Source organism: Myotis davidii, unplaced genomic scaffold (genome assembly GCF_000327345.1).
Source record: "Myotis davidii unplaced genomic scaffold, ASM32734v1 scaffold46, whole genome shotgun sequence".
Lineage (NCBI taxonomy): Eukaryota > Metazoa > Chordata > Mammalia > Chiroptera > Vespertilionidae > Myotis > Myotis davidii.
This window is the reverse complement of record NW_006383006.1, coordinates 1,645,655-1,663,326: the sequence shown is the minus strand read 5'-3', so window position 1 is coordinate 1,663,326 and position 17,672 is coordinate 1,645,655. Positions and strand designations below refer to the sequence as shown.

General features: G+C 39.7%; 1 protein-coding gene across 1 annotated transcript in view; it reads right to left on the bottom strand.

Moving 5' to 3' along the window:
* SPG11 (spastic paraplegia 11 (autosomal recessive)) overlaps positions 1 to 17,600 on the bottom strand; it is an 87,217-nt gene extending 69,617 nt beyond the window's left edge. The window contains exons 1-8 of the mRNA XM_015557515.1: positions 17,384 to 17,600; positions 15,852 to 16,076; positions 14,270 to 14,471; positions 9,597 to 9,734; positions 8,996 to 9,444; positions 8,248 to 8,393; positions 4,529 to 4,661; positions 25 to 180 (exon numbers count right to left, since the gene is read on the bottom strand). Coding sequence (XP_015413001.1) covers positions 25 to 180; positions 4,529 to 4,661; positions 8,248 to 8,393; positions 8,996 to 9,444; positions 9,597 to 9,734; positions 14,270 to 14,471; positions 15,852 to 15,990 — 1,363 coding nt within the window. The 5' untranslated portion in view covers positions 15,991 to 16,076; positions 17,384 to 17,600. The remainder of the gene's footprint in view (positions 1 to 24; positions 181 to 4,528; positions 4,662 to 8,247; positions 8,394 to 8,995; positions 9,445 to 9,596; positions 9,735 to 14,269; positions 14,472 to 15,851; positions 16,077 to 17,383) is intronic.
* Between the last annotated feature and the right edge of the window lie 72 nt (positions 17,601 to 17,672).

The following is a 17,672-nucleotide window of genomic DNA, read 5'->3' as shown; positions in this document are numbered from 1 at the left end:
ACCCTTCTTTGCTGCTATTCTTACCTTCACTGTGAATAAAAAGCTCCTTTATTTGCTTGTTAAGGAAGGACAGTGTAAGATTAAGTAATTGTTCTGAAAAGTTTTTGCTTTGGGTTTCAGAATTACTTTCTCTAATTGCTGAGCAAAGTAAATCCAATGCTGGTGTCAGCTCTTCCACATCTGAGAGAGAATGAAAGAAATTAATTAACATGAAGAACACCAGTATATTCCCAATAAAAACAACACGTCCAAAAATGCCATGTTGCAATATTTTAAAACATAAAACGAGGACTGCCCAACCAGTGTGGCTCAGTGGTTGAGCACCAACCTATGAACCAGGAGGTCACAGTTCAATTTCCAGTCAGGGCACGTGGCCCTGTTGTGGGCTTAATCCCCAGTAAGGGTCATGCAGGAGGTAGCCGATCAATGATTCTTATCATTGATGTTTCTATCTCTCTCTCCCTCTCCGTCTCCCTTCCTCTTTGAAATCAATAAAAATATATTTAAAAAAAAAGAACAAGGACTAATGTCTAATTCTCAAAAAAGCTCACAAAACTTTTATAAAATTTTACTATCTGCAAACTTTAGTGATTCTACTTACTACTAGTCATTATTTACTGGTACTGTATTACAGTAACTATCATTTTGCCACCTACTCTATCTTAAGTTTTATAAATGCTATATCATTTATTCCTTTCAACAACCTGAAAGGTAAATGTTACGGCTCCATTTCCATAGATGAGGAAACTAAGGTTCAGAAAGAATAAATAACTTGCCCAAGCTAATTTGGAAAGTAAGTAGCAGTCAAAATTTGAAGTTAAGCCTGTCTGATTCCAAAACCATTACCTTAAACATGCAGGTGAAAGCAAGGAATATGGGCCCCTGAATCTCCAATTTGTCAGCTATAGGCCCTAATAAAGTGATTCCTGTTTATCTCAGCATCAGCTCTAGGACTTTATCTGTGTGAGTGACACGGATGGGAAACATGGATTTCCTCTGGGAGAGCAGATAAAGCTATTCTCACGCTCCTTATTTCCCGACTCTTCCCCCTATCCTTTATGGCAGAGCAATGCAGGTGACAGTGAATTGATGAGAAATCACGGACCACCAAAAAGCAGTAGGTGTAACAACCATATAATCACTGATGGTCCATGCCACTCATCTACCTTAATCCCATGTGCCAAGACCTGTGAGGCTATCATGGCAGCCAAGAAGGAGCCACGGCAAGAAGAATTATTATTGGCAATATAACCACAACACAATTATTGGACTAATACAACATGATAATTTTCTTTAATATATATTTTATTGATTTTTTACAGAGAGGAAGGGAGAGGGATAGATAGTTAGAAACATCGATGAGCTAGAAACATCGATCAGCTGCCTCCTGCACGCCCCCTACTGGGAATGTGCCCACAGCGAAGGTACATGCCCTTAACCGGAATCAAACCTGGGACCCTTGAGTCCGCAGGCCGACGCTCTATCCACTGAGCCAAACCGGTTAGGGCAATATGATAATATTTTTTATGTATTAATCCTGTAAACCAAAAGTATAAATAAACATTATGAGCTGTTTGAACATAAGGATATTTCCTAAGCATGGGCAATTTTTTAAAATATGTTTTTATTGATTTTACAGAGAAAAGAAGGGAGCAGGAGAAAGAGAAATATCTATGTGAGAAAGAAACATCGATTGGTTGCCTCCTGCACACCCCCTATTGGGGATCATGTCCGTAATACAGGCATGTGCCCTAATCAGGAATTGAACCAGTGACATGTTGGTGCATGGGACTATACTCAACCAACTGAGCCACATTGGCCAGGGCGGTATGGAAATTTTTGACAGGATCAAATGTCAAGGACCATTTGGCATGAACCAATATGCTCATGGAAGTTTATGACAGGGCCAATATTCAAGGACCTTTGGATTTGGACCAAATGTCTCTGGATATTTTGGACAGAATCAAATGTTTGCTAATCCCATAAGTAATTAGCATATCTATTATTAACAAGAAAGATGTCTATAATATGTCATCAAGTAAAAACATTACCTATATATATAAAAGCCTAAGCGACCAAATGACCGAACGACTGGATGCTATGACGCACACTGACCACAAGTGGGCAGATGCTCAACGCAGGAGCTTCCCCCTGGTGGTCAGTATGCTCCCCCAGCGGGAGCGCCAGATGCAGGGCTCACGATTGGGGAACACAGCTGCAGCAGCATGAGCCTCTCCTGCCTCTGTGGCAGCGCTACCAAGCAGTGGCAGAGGCAGATGCAGTGGGGCTGCAACGAGTGGGAGCAGTGCGGCTCCTCCCCAGCTGCCTGCCACTTCACGCACTACTACATCCCCCGAAGGGTCCTGGATTGCAAGAGGGCGCAGGCCAGGCTGAGGTACCCCACCAGTGCACGAATCTGTGCACCAGGCCTCTACTAAGATTATAAACCTTTTGTATGGGGGAAACATACTTTGTTACCCTAGCCTCTGAGGATAGGATCTATATGGCCACCTGGCCCAAGAATAAAAGCTAGCTTTTCTGTTTATTAAAAAGGAAAGCCCAAATCTTGAAAAGCATTGGTAATACAGCAGATGAGTCAGGCTGAAAATTCTTATAACAAATCCCAATCCATAACTCAGCCAGCTGCACTGTCACTGTACATCCATACAGCTCTGCACTGTCACCGTACATCTCAGCCAGCTCTGCACTGTCACCGTACATCTCAGCCAGCTCTGCACTGTCACCGTACATCTCAGCCAGCTCTGCACTGTCACCGTACATCTCAGCCAGCTATCAGGCAGCTCTGCACTGTCACCGTACATCTCAGACAGCTCTGCACTCTCACTGTACATCTCAGGCAGCTCTGCACTGTCACTGTACATATCAGGCAGCTCTGCACTGTCACCGTACATCTCAGACAGCTCTGCACTCTCACTGTACATCTCAGGCAGCTCTGCACTGTCACTGTACATATCAGGCAGCTCTGCACTGTCACCGTACATCTCAGACAGCTCTGCACTCTCACTGTACATCTCAGGCAGCTCTGCACTGTCACTGTACATATCAGGCAGCTCTGCACTGTCACCGTACATCTCAGACAGCTCTGCACTCTCACTGTACATCTCAGGCAGCTCTGCACTGTCACTGTACATATCAGGCAGCTCTGCACTGTCACCGTACATCTCAGACAGCTCTGCACTCTCACTGTACATCTCAGGCAGCTCTGCACTGTCACTGTACATATCAGGCAGCTCTGCACTGTCACCGTACATCTCAGACAGCTCTGCACTCTCACTGTACATCTCAGGCAGCTCTGCACTGTCACTGTACATATCAGGCAGCTCTGCACTGTCACCGTACATCTCAGACAGCTCTGCACTCTCACTGTACATCTCAGGCAGCTCTGCACTGTCACTGTACATATCAGGCAGCTCTGCACTGTCACCGTACATCTCAGACAGCTCTGCACTCTCACTGTACATCTCAGGCAGCTCTGCACTGTCACTGTACATATCAGGCAGCTCTGCACTGTCACCGTACATCTCAGACAGCTCTGCACTCTCACTGTACATCTCAGGCAGCTCTGCACTGTCACTGTACATATCAGGCAGCTCTGCACTGTCACCGTACATCTCAGACAGCTCTGCACTCTCACTGTACATCTCAGGCAGCTCTGCACTGTCACTGTACATATCAGGCAGCTCTGCACTGTCACCGTACATCTCAGACAGCTCTGCACTCTCACTGTACATCTCAGGCAGCTCTGCACTGTCACTGTACATCTCAGGCAGCTCTGCACTGTCACCGTACATCTCAGACAGCTCTGCACTCTCACTGTACATCTCAGGCAGCTCTGCACTGTCACCGTACATCTCAGACAGCTCTGCACTCTCACTGTACATCTCAGGCAGCTCTGCACTGTCACTGTACATCTTAGACAGCCCCGAACTCTCACTGTACAACTCAGACAGTTGCAAGGGCACACAATATTTCAAATAAAAATTTTATTCTATTTTGTATAAAAACCTTCTGAATTTGAAAGAGCATCTCTTCCTTCATACTAAAAATATGAAACACAGTACAGGACATGAACAATAAACACCCCACTTAGAATGAGAACATTTATATGTTCTCACAACTCAAGTTTCCACAAACTAAATGAAATCTCATGACTGAATTTTGGTAAATAAATAAGTCATCAGAAAATACAATGATAATTTGGAAGTGATTAAAAAGATAAAATGAGCTGGCTGTGTGCTCAGTAGTTAAAGTGTCAGCTGATGCATTGAAGGGTCATGAGTTTGATTCCTGGTTAAGGGCACACACCTGGGTTGCACGTTCAATCCCTAGCCCCAGTTAGGGCACCTGCAGGAGGCAACCAATCGATGTGTCTTTCTCTCTCCCTCCTCCCCCCTTTCTCTCTCTCTCTAAAAAAAAAATCAATGAAAAAAATACCCTCAGGTAAGGATTAACAACAACAAAAAGGTAAAATACTAAACACAAATGTAGACATCTTTCTTTTACTTACTTCTTAAATATAATTGTGATGGAAAGTGATCAAACTGATCAGGTACAGAAGATTTGGGGGATGGATTCAAAAGGTTTTCCTTGCTCTTCAAAAAGAAATCTACTGTGTCCAGCTGACGATTTTCTATTCCTGCCTAAAATGGGAGAAAAAAATTACAATAGGAAAAAAGGCGGGGAACAAAAAAATATTTTTAAACTTCAGAACTTAAATGTGCTGAGACTGAAGACACAAACCTATTTTTATCTTGCTCCAGGAGTACCTGGGTTCTAGTGAGGATTCTGACAATGACTAATTATGCAATCTGGGGCAAGTGTCTGTAACCTTTCTGAACATTAGTTTCTGCTTCACCAGAAACAGAAGGTTAGATGAAAACACCTTTCCAGCTCTACTACTGTTCTATAATCCTAAAACAATTCAATGCTAGGTCCTTGTGGATCACCCTTACAATTATGTTACAGTCTATTTGAATTAACATGTTAAAGCAGTATGATATAAAGTTAACTGAAAAGCAGGCTAAAAAAAGACTACCAGTTCTGACTAGGTATCTTGAGGAGCCTCTCCATAGAGAATATTTAGAAATCACAGATGTAAAAATGTGTCTGTGTGAATCTTTAAATGTTCAGTTGAACAAGAAAGAGAGAAAAATTCTCATGGGATAAAAGCAAATTTTCCTTTCCCCCTATTACTCAAACATTCTACAATGATTATTTTGCAGTTTATAAAAGTAAATTTTTCAATATATGGAACATGAAAAAGAATTAAGTCGGGATTCTTCCTTTAAGTTGGATTCCTTCCTTATACCAATACAAAAATTAATCAAAATGCATCATAGACCTAAAATGTAAGAGTTAAAACTATAAAATTCATAAGAGTAAGTCTCAGATTAGGCAATGGTTTCTTAGATGTGATACCAAAAGTACAAGTGACAAAAAAATTTTTTTTGACCATCAAAATTAAATAAAAACTTGTGTTTCAAAGAACACCATCAAGAAAATGAAAAGAAAATCCACAGAATGGGAGAAAATACTTACAAATCTTACATCTCATAAAGGTCTATAATCCAGGACATGTAAAGAACTCTTAGAGCCCTAGCCTGTTTGGCTCAGTGCATAGAGCATTGTCCTGTGGACTGAAGGGTCCTGAGTTCAATTCCAGTCCAGGGGCACAAACCCAGGTTGTGGGCTCAACCCCAGTGGGGGGTGTGCAGGAGGCAGCCGATCAATGATTCTCTCTCATCACTGATGTTTCTCTTTCTCCCTCTTCCTTCTTCTCTGAAATCAATAAAAACATGCTTAAAAAAAGAACTCTTAGAACTCAACAATAACACAAATAACTCATTTTAGAAATGGACAAAAGATTTAAATAGACATTTCTCCAAAGAACTAGATATACAAATGGCCAAGAAGCACATGAAAACATGTTCAACATCATTAGTCATTAGCAAAATGCAAATCAACATCACAATGAGATACCACTTCATTTTGACTTCGCAACCACTAGAATGGCTATAACACAAAAGGTGAACAGTAAGTGATGACAAGGATGTGGAACTACCATTGGAACCCTCATATATTGCTGGTGGGGCTGTAAAATAGTGCAACTGCTGTGGAAATAGCTTGGTGGTTCTTAAAAAGTTAAATGGCCCAGCTGTATACCCAAGAGAAAGAAAAACATAGAATGACACAAAAACTTACATCACTGTTCATAGCAGGATAATTCATAATAGCCCAAAAGTGGAAACAACTCAAACATCTATCAACTGATGAATGGACAAACAAATGTGACATATTCATATAATGAAACATTATTCAGCCATGAAAAAGAATGGAGTACTGAAACATACAACCTCATGGATGAACCCTGAAAACATGCTAAGTGAAAAAATGCAATCACAAAAATCCACTTAAATGAAATGTCTAGAAAAAGCAAATCCAGAGACAGAAAGTAGGTTCATGTTTGGGACTCAGGGTCCTTAAGGAATAGGAAGTGACTGCTAATAGGCAGAGTTTCTTTTTGGGGTCATGAATATGTTCTGGAATTAGACAGTGATGATGGCTGCACAACTCTAAATATATTAAAAATTACTGAACTGTAGATGGATGAATTTTATGATATTTAAATTATCTACACTAATAAAAGAGAAATATGTAAATTGACCATCACTTCGCAATGCCCACCAATCAGGAGTGAGTATGCAAATTAGCGAAACAAAGATGACAGTGGCCACAGAGCCAGCCAGAGCGGGCAGGAAGCCTGGGTTGCCCCCGGTGATGGAGGAAGCCAAGCTTCCTGCCAGCCCTGGCTGGCCACTGAAGAAGGGGCCTGTGGACAGCTGCCACAGAGCTGGCCTGAGCACGGGAGGCTTAGGTCACCTGGGCCAGCCGCCAAGGGAGGGAGCTGCAAACGGCCCTCAGCCCCTTACCCAGGCTGGACACGCCCCCGTGGGGTGAGGGTCCTGCTGGGGGCGTGGCCAGCCTGCAAACAGCCATCAGCCCCTCACCCAAGCTAGCCAGACACCCCAGCGGGGAGCCCCCACCCTGCAGGCAGTTGGGGGCAACCAGGCTGGCACGGGAGGGCAGTTGGGGGCGAGCAGGCCCGCAAGCAGAGTGGTTAGGGGCAATCAGGCAGGCAGGCAGGTGAGCAGTTACGAGCCAGCAGTCTCAGATTGCAAGAGGGATGTCCGACTGTCCCTGGGGATTGGGCCTAAACCGGCAGTCGGGCATCCCCCGAGGGGTCCCAGATTGGAGAGGGTGCAGGCTGGGCTAAGGGACCTCCCCCCCCCGTGCACAAATTTCATGCACAGGCCCACTAGTATCTCAATAAAGCTGTCATTAAAAAAAAAAACTGGCACAGAACATTATTAACTTCTACTTTTCATCCTTTCAGGGCCTGTGTGATATAGTAGAAAGTGCCCTGACTTTGATTCTAGCTCCTGTCTTTATTAGTATGGCTATGGGCCACTCACTCAACCATTCTGAGCCTTAGGATTTTCATTCATAAAATAAAATGAATGAAAATTACCCAACTGATCTCATGTGGTTAATTTTAGGAAAAAATTAGATAGTACAATTAAAAAGAGTGTTTAAAAACTAAAATATGCTATAAAAATTCAGGTGATGTTTCTATAGCTGGATTATAATAGTAGGACTACCAGGTAGGAATAAAAGATTACTCCTGTTCAAGCTTTCTATAGCTTGCTTCTACTTTGTTTAATCTCATTGGCTTATTGTTGCTTCTATTTCTTGTACCTTTTGTTTCCTTAAATAGTGTTTATTATAATCTTATATCTTTTAAAGCCAAAAAGTGTACACTGCTAAGCAGAATTAGGGTAATGAAATAACCAGAACTAAGCAAACAGATGGATAAAGACTATAAGTTTTTTGTTGTTGTTTTTTTATTGCTCCTAGGTTAAGTGAATTCTCCCAAATCTTCAGTCATATAAGAGTACGGTGGGGCCCTGACTTACGAGTTTAATTCGTTCCGTGATGGAGCTCGTAACTCAAATTACTCATATGTCAAATCACTGGGACGTTTGCTGCGCCAACTAGCGGTGGGGTATCTGAAGCTGGCTCGTAACCCAAATTTTAGCTCGCAACTCAAAGCAAAAAATCGGCCGAGAGACGGCTCGTATCTTGAAAAACTCGTTAGTTGGGACACTCGTAAGTCAAGGCCCCACTGTATATGACAGGATATAAAGTTCTACAGAATTTAATTGTTACCTCTAGTGCATGTATGGGGATTGAGCACCTGCCCCAATCATTGAGATGGCAGAGAGTGTCCACAGTGCTGGCACTTCCATGGATCATTAGTCTATTTAAAAACTCCTCTTGGGTCAAACCAAACAAAATCAGAGAGAGTCCATTTTCTACGTGAAAAATAAAAGTTAGCTTTAATAAATTAGTAGGTATGCTCTGGTTTCTCTTCAGATCGCATAAATCTTTCGCCTTTTACTAATAAATTAGTAGGACTTAGGCTTTAGGATTATGGCAGGAATTAATTTCTAATTATCCAATACTTCAGAACTAATTATAAGTATATTTATTGGACACAAGGTACTATTATGACCGTAATTAATTCATCATGATTTTTCAATGTTGTTAAAGTGTTCTATTTTTAAAACACTGACCAAAAGGCAATTCTAGTAAGAACATTGCCATCTATGAAATAGCACTAAATTTCACTTTTTTACTTTGTATTATCTTGCACAATCAATACCTGGAATCCTTAACTATTTAAAAAGATGTCACATTTCTGGTTTACTAAGTAAAACAATTACTAGCATGCTCTTAACACACAGAAATATATGATTACCAAAAGTGGGGTACTAAAGACACAGGGTTAGTTCAATCATAACATTCACTTAGAGAATAGAGGAGGCACTAAAACCACCAGGGTAGCAGAAGTAAAACACATTAAAAGAAAGCGCGTCTTCTCAGCAATAGACAACCCGATACAAGACATTCTCACCTGTCAAAACAAGGCACAGTTGCTGGTCTCCACTGTTATCTATAGGAATACACCTTTTGCCAAGGGAAAAGCACTGTATGCCCTCGATCTCCAAATCCCAAAGGACAATGGTACAGCCCATCTTTCCTACTGTCCAGGCAAACAGGGCAGTGAATCCAGTCACAGACACACATCTAAGCTCGATGGGTTCCTCTTGTTCGCTGATGTGCATTATTTTCCATGCTCTTCCTGGATCACTGGTCTTGGCATGACTTTTCTGAGGAAAACTATGCTGAGTGTGCATTATGTCCTGTGGAATGAAGGCCCAACCTGGCACATTGGTGCAATGGTGATTAGAGTCAGGGTACTCCAAATGCAAAATATCCTGGAACCATGGGGCACAGTGGGAAACCTCCATTGTGGAGCTCTTTATTGTTTCATTCAATGATAATAGCTGGGCTTTCCAAGACCTGGAAGACAGGGTAGAACCCACACCTGTTACAAGCGAAAGGCACTAATTAAGTAACACACTGAACAAGGAATAAAGTGCACTTTTTAAAAAAAGTGTCTATTTCTGACAACAATGAAAATAATAAAGTAAATCCAAAAAGGGTTTCTGTACCTATCAACTTGGAAGGAAAACTTGGTCAGTTTCATGTTGTAGTCAGAATTCACAGGATCGTCTTCGTCTATCCCCTTAGGACCTTCAATAGGGATATCTTCTAGAGTTTTTTCACAAAATAGGTGTCCTGGGTGTTGCCTACATTTTAAAATAATAGGCACAGTCAAAAATGATGATCAAATCCAAATCTGTTACTACCACTCCAGCTAAAAATGGGGGGCGGGGGGTAGTGAGGGTATCACAGAGAAGGGACAGTGCAGACAGTAAGTTTCCCTAAACAGGGAAACTGTTAAACTCCTTCTTATCTCTATTCTTACAGCAGAATTATAGTCAGCCTTAAGAGTTTTCCCTTTTGTAACTATGTATGTTGATGGATGTTAACTAGATTTACTATGGTGATCATTTTGATAGCTAGCTAGATAGATGGATAGGGTCATTATGCTGTACACCTGAAACTAATATGATGTTATATGTCAATTTTATCTGAATTTTAAAAAAGAATATGACCCTTAAGGGCAGTTAGCTTTATAAAGATATAAGAGCATTTACTGTCTACTATATTGCAGATGTAATAAAAACTTTATATAAATTATCTTATCCAAGCCTTTAAACAACCCTAAGAAATAAATATGCTCTCATTTTATAGATACGTAAACTAAGGCTCAGAGAAACAGTGGCGCTGGAAAACACTATAAAGGCTTTTAAGCATTCCCTTTATCGACACCATTAAGACAGGGAAAGGCATAAAAACTAGGAGACAAAGCAGGAGTGTGGGAGAGTACGTGCAGAGAGAGGGCTGTCATGTTTGAGAAACACAAAGAAGGCTAAGGTGGCTAAAGCATAGTGAGTGAGAAGCAAGGTGGTGTGAGATGAAATTGGAGAGGTTGGCAGGACAGATGGTGCAGAGCTTTATGGGTTATTAAGGACTTTTAGTTTGTAGCTTGGGGAGGGGAAAAGGAAGCTAAATAAGGGCTTTAGGCAGAGGAGTGATATGGTCAGATGCAAAAGAGTAGCTGGGTTGAAAAAGGGATGCATTTAAACCCCAGGTACTTAGTTAAATTATTAACTATTAACCCTTTCAACAATTTGAAGGTAGTATATAGACATGGATTTGTCAAGGAGATGATGAAAATAAGTTATAGAAGGAAGGATGGCCGAAACCGGTTTGCCTCAGTGGATAGAGCGTCGGCCTGCGGACTGGAAGGTCCCAGGTTCGATTCCGGTCAAGGGCATGTACCTGGGTTGCGGGCACATCCCCGGGGGGAGATGTGCAGGAGGCAGCTGATAGATGTTTCTCTCTCATCGATGTTTCTGACTCTCTGTCTCTCTCCCTTCCTCTTTGTAAAAAATCAATAAAATATATTTTTTTAAAAAAAGAAGGAAGGATGATAGTGAAAAAAAGATGATACATGGAGAAGGTGTATATACCCTGTCCCCAGATGTTAATACCTGGATATACCTCTTATAAGATTTTAACAACATCACTGATTGCTCTATAGAGGATGGGTCTGAGGGGGTAAGAACAGACATGAGGAGACCAATCTCAAGGCTGTTAAGCTAGTTCAGGTAGGGGACGATAGTGGCATGACGACAGAGGAGTTAAGTGAACAGATTTAAGAAACATTTGTAACAATAGAATGGCTAGGATCTCATGATTATCTGGATGTAATACTTAAGAGGTTGAGAAAAAAAAAGAGGTTGGAAATATAAAAAAGAGGAAATGGAAAACGGTCCCTGAGGAGGAAAGAAGTGAAATTCAGAGCACACACAGAGGGATGGGCTTTCATAGGAGGCGGAAATCCTTCCATTGTAATAGGAGGGAAGACAGACTAGATGGATAAAGAAAAGAGGGTTTGTAATTTAATGTGAAGAAATTTAATGGGATCTACTCCTTTATAAAGCAGGAAGCAAAGTCACCCAAGAAGAGGTGGAAATAAAGAGGTGAATAAAAGGTTTGAAGAAAATGGAAGCTTAACAACATTGTTGTAAAAAATGGGCTCACAACAAATGTAATACTTTCAACAATAAAGATTTTTAAAAACTTAGTTGAAATGAAAAGAAAATGGGCTCACAAAAAAAAAATCATTGCAAAATTTCTAGGTAATATTGAGAGACCAGTTGAAGGTCCTGAATGTGAACTTACAATGGTATCAATTTTTCTTTGTGATTTTCACACAAGTGTTTAGTTGCTTGGGTGCAGGGACTACAAAGGCAGAGTTTAAAAAAAAAAAAAAGATTTTGTCAGACCGAGTGCTACCATAGGGCAAGAGCAAGAGTTTTCAGTGTGTGCAAAAAAAAAAAAAAAAAAAAAAAAAAAAAAAGACTTAAATACTGGATCACAGGACTACTGCTGAAAAAAATAGGGAAGTGAAGACAGGAGTGGGCTGGAAGGTGGAAGGTAAATTAATTGGAAATTCCAATGAGGTCATATGACAGATGAAGTGGGAGTACTTGAGTATGTGAGCTGGAAAATTTGGTATGTGTGGTCAATGAGTGAGATGTGTAGAACAGTGATTTGAGGGAAGAGCAGTTCCAAATAATGACAAAGTCCAGGGTATGACTATGAGAGTGGACAGCTAAGGTAAACTGGAAGAAAAAGTCACTGAGAAAACAAACCATGAGTTTGGGTTCTCAAGGAGCTTCCAAGCTCTATTGGAAGCATAAAAAAATTAGGGAACTAATACAAGACTATACAATTAAGTGCTAGATGGTAGTTCAAAATAGAAGCTCAAAGAGGAAAATTACAAAATGAGTATAAAATTACAAGAGGAAGGGATTTTTATTAAGGAAAGGCTTCATGAAAGAGGTGGATAGCAAAGGACTTAAGAAAATGAAAAGAAGGGACTAACATTCTGTATCAGGGGAAAGAAGAGCCAGAGCCATGAGGCAGGAAAGACAGAAACACTTAGATTTCAGAGCACACTTACAAAACAAGCAGTAAACTCCAAAGGACTTATACTAATTAAAGAGCATTTATGTAAATCTATATATACAAAAGCCTAAGCAACCGTTACAACTGGTGGACCCAACGACTGGTTGACCATTAGCTATGATGCACACTGACCACCAGGGGGCAGACACTCAATGCAGGAGCTGCCCCCTGGTGGTCAGTGTGCTCCCACAGCCAACCTCCTGCAGCCAGCCAACCTCCCATGGTCCCTCCCCCAAGCTGGTCGTCCCCAAATCACCGGCCAGGCAGAACGATCCCACCCATGTAATTAATAAACAGAAATCACTCGTTTAGCTGGACAGAACAGATTCCTAAATGTACTGCAGGAATCAGGATAAAAGTTGCCCTTACATGGCTGAGTTCAAGGAAATTTGTTCAAAAGGAATGTGCCTGGTGCCCTCTTCAGAGTTCTCTCAGAGTGCTGCCAGAGGAATAGAACCCTACACTCAAGGACCAGAGTGGCCGTGTAGGCTTTCTTCCCTCCACCTGCCAAATTGTTTTTACTGATGATCAGGAGGTAACTACACATACAGGTATGCTTTAGTAAGTAAAAATGGCCTATTAATAAACAAGCACACAATCTGGGAATATGCTAATCATCCCTATTCAAAGATTTTTAAAAATATATAATAAAATAAATCACAGTGATGAGTGCTGATAGGTATGTAAAAATGAATTTATCATTTTTTTGTGATCCAATAAGCAATAAAACCCATCAAGGTACATTACAATTACAAGGATTTGTTCATCTCATTCATATTAAGTTAGGACCAAAAATCCTAAATGATTTTGAATGGCCCTAAATACTAAAATTCCTAATTGTGGATTGGCTGACTTTCAGATAAGCAAGTTGCAATATATAGGCTACTCTGTGTTTGTGTGAGCACAGACGCACACACATACACACCCCTGTCAAATATTATAAAATCAGAAGCAACTAGAATACCACCTAAATCAAGAAACAACACAAATAAGCACTCAATTTTACTAATATATTAAGATAGCCAAAAGGGTGGCCTCTCCAAGGGAAACACCTGAGGAAATCCTCAGGTGGAGAAGGTTAGCTTACTGTATCTTGTCAAACTCCTTTAAGAGGAAAGTAATGCCCAAAGAAGCCGCTGAGCCACGCACGTTAGGAGTCCTAACACAGGGGAAATCCCATTTCTCTTCCACTCTAATGTGAGGCAAGAGGGAAGTAGACAATGTATAATAGCCAAGGGCTTTTAAAATCGTGCCTGATTACTTTTTCACTTCTATAATGACATAAGCCATATATAATAACATATATAAATCAAAATGAAGAATTTTATATACACCCAGAAAAAAAAAGATAATCAGTGGCCCGGCTAGTGTGCCTCAGTGTTTGAGCACTGACCCATGAACCAGGAGGTCACAGTTCGATTCCCAGGCTCGAGTTTCAGGCTTAAAGTAGTGAGTGTACAGGTGGCAGCCAATAGATGATTTTCTCTCATCATTGATGTTTCTATCTCTCTCCTTCTCCCTTTCTCTCTGAATCAATAAAAACATATTTTAAAAAAAAGGTAACTAGTAGTCATTTGCACCCATTATTATACAATAACAACCTGACTATGTAGTAGCTACAATATGACCTAACTGAATAGAGGAAGAAAACTATTATTAAGGAAAAGTTAACAAATACATTTTTAACCTGTTATGGCTCAAATTATTTACCTCAAATTAGAGATTACAGTAATTTACATACCTGAAATACAAATTCAAGTTAAGAGCAATTGCAGAGCTGGAGGAGCTGACAATCACAACAACATCTAGGTCTTGAGACACTTTCAGTGAAGTAAAGGAAGAAATCTTGGCTGGCTCCTGTTGCTGCTCATCACACATGTCTTCTTGGTGAAGTGCTAAATCCACATGAGCTACACGTGTACCACCCACAATGTCGAAAATGTCTTTGAGTTAGAGTTAAAGAAAATGCCAGTCTTAAGTATGCCTAATCATTTAAACCACAGGATGGCTAGAGATCCAACCTTGTAAGTACAGGACACTGAAGCTGCCCATATCATAGTAACCAGATGACTATGAAGTTGGCGGCCCAATAAACAACCTGATAGAGTTCATCTAATAATACTTGCTGAATGCCCACTCTGAGCAGGCGCTGAGACACTAGTGATATTTTTCCACTAGTATTCTACAACAGTACTGTCCAAGAAAAATATATGCAAACCACATTTGCCATTGTAAATTTTCTAGTAGCCTTATTTAAAAAGTAAAAAGAAATCTGTGAACCTAATCTTAATAATATAATTTACTTAACTCAATATATCCAAAATATCATCTCACCATGTAATCAGTAAAAAAATTGAGATATTTTACATCCTTTTTTTCATATAAGTGTTAGAAATCTGGTATTTTACACTTAAAGCATATCTTAATATGGACACTAAATTTTCACTGAAAATACCTGATCTGTATTTAGACTTCATAAAATTTACATTTGAGAACTTGGAACAACCAAAGTTGTTCCAAACATACTTAAAAGTTCTCCAATAGCTGAACCAAGCATTAGCTTTTAACTAAAGTAATTAAATACAATTAAGAATTTAGTTCCTCAATCATACTAGCCAATTTCAAGTGTTCAAAGCCACATATGCCTAGTGCTATGTTGAACAGTGGAGTTCTATAATCTGGCAACAAAAATGATGTTAATCCAATAATTTGACATTTGTATAAAAAGTTTTAATAGAGGCTGATATATCTAAAAACACACGCACACACACAACACCTATTCCTTTTAGAAAATAAGGTTCCAAAATCACATAATAGGTCATTTTTTCAAGCCTTTGAAATAATATTGCTGATGACCTATGGATCTGCTAAAGATAAAAAGCCCATAATATTTTCCAAAAATAAATAAAAGTGGTTAAGCAAATCATATGATTCAATAATATGATGGAATCATTACTTGTGATGAGTGGGCATATTATATCATAAGTGGTCATCTAAAACTTTCCTGGAACAAGAACAAAACAGATATTTAATAATCATATTTGAATAAATGGATAATGCAGAGTATACACAATTTAAAAGGAACACACATAAGTTAGATGATTATGACTATGAAAAAACTTGTGTATACAATGAAAAGTATTTGAATGGATTATGAATATCGTTATGTTAAGTTCATGAAGATCTTTTTCCCTGCAGTTTTTTTTTACTGAAAAAGTAACCAGCAACCTACACCCAAGTTCCTTAAAACTAAAAGCCTAATAGGGTTTACTTTCTAGGTATTCTCCTCCCCTGTACATCAACATTTTTGCCACCAAGGATACAGATCCAGCCTAAACTACTCAAAACAAAAAGAATTCCTCTGCAGAGCTGCATGTCAATAATACTGTCCACAGCCTGTGCAGGCAAGCATAATGTGCAATAGTTGAGTACTCTCATCTCGGCATCGCTTCCAGGAAACATGATGTGCAGGATGATACATTTGTTGATGAGCAATAATGATGTGTTATTGTGAAATGACAGAATTCTCAAAGTTAATAAGGAAATACCTATGAAACAAAAGAATAGTATTTCAAACTCATTGGTCACATTGTTACAATGGGCAAATTTGACTTTGTAAAACCTAACACAAACAGGTAAAACAAACAAAAAACACACCACTTAACTCAATCCAACTCTAGGCAGTTATTATTCATACCTACCTAAGCAAGTGGATATTGAAAGGTAGGTAAGGGGATGAATAAAGATGATCTAATGCAGTGGTTCTCAACCTTCCTAATGCCGTGACCGTTTAATACAGTTCCTCATGTTGTGGTGACCCCAACCATAAAATTATTTTCGTTGCTACTTCATAACTGTAATTTTGCTACTGTTATGAATCGTAATGTAAATATCTGATATGCAGGATGTATTTAGGCGACCCCTATGAAAAGGTCATTCGACCCCCAAAGGGGTTGCGACCCACAGACTGAGAACCGCTGGTCTAATGTCTCTTGTTCCTTGTGTTATGACCATTCTGACAGCACAACAGAAGTTTCAAAAAGCGTACTTACTACCCATGAGACCCCACAAGAATAATCACAGACTTTTTTAAAAAATGCAAAAGAAGGGTTAGGCCCGTGTGCCTCAGTGGTTGAGCATCAACCCATGAACCAAGAGGTCACTGGTTTGATTCCCGATAAGGGCACATGCCTGGGTTGTGGGCTTGATCCTCCATGGGGGGCGTGCAGGAGGCAGCTGGATGGATGTTTCTCTCTCATCGATGTTTCTATCTTCCTATCCCTCTCCCTTCCTTTCTCTAAAATCAATAAAAACATATTTTTTGGGGGAAAAAAGGAACCTTAAAATCAAAGGTGGCAAATATGCTACTGCCTTAAAAATAGAAGCCCAAGTGCCTTGATTTCTGCTCCCTGCAGCTCTCAGAATGGGACATAGTAAAGAGCTCTGTAACCAGTCTTAGATCAGCACTATCCAATAGAAATATAATGTCAGCCAAAAATGCAAGCCACATGTAGTTTTAAACCTTTTAGTAGTAGCTGCATTGAAAAAAAAGTGAAATTAATTTTAATATATATTACTTAACTCATTATATCCCAAAATATTTCGACATATAATTAATACAAAAAACCTATTAATGAGATATTTTACTTTTTTTGTACTAAGTCTCCAAAATCTGGTATGTATTTAACACTAAAAGGACAAGTGTTCAAGAGCCCCAAGTGGCTAGTGGGTAGTATTGGACAGGCAGGTCTCCCACACTGATTTCACATATATAAGAACCTTTCCTGAAATACACAAAATTACACAGTAATGCCACTGATTTAAATATGTTGAAAGCGCACCTGTAAATACTTACTGATATTTTGATCTTCAATGAGCTTTTGCAAAGCCTCCTCACTACAGTTATACAAAATGGTTCCATCACATCTTCCATCTTTCAAATTAAATTCATAGATGAGCAACTCATTATTTTCACTAACAGCGAGCAGTCTGGGCTTGTCTGTTGGTGTGCTGCTGTTATGAGAATCCTCCCACACAAAGCTAAGGAAAAAATTTACATTATTTTTTATATTCTCTATCTACAATAATATTTACCCACAATGGTGAGATTGGAAGAGCAGAATGAACAGAGAAAAGTTCTTTAG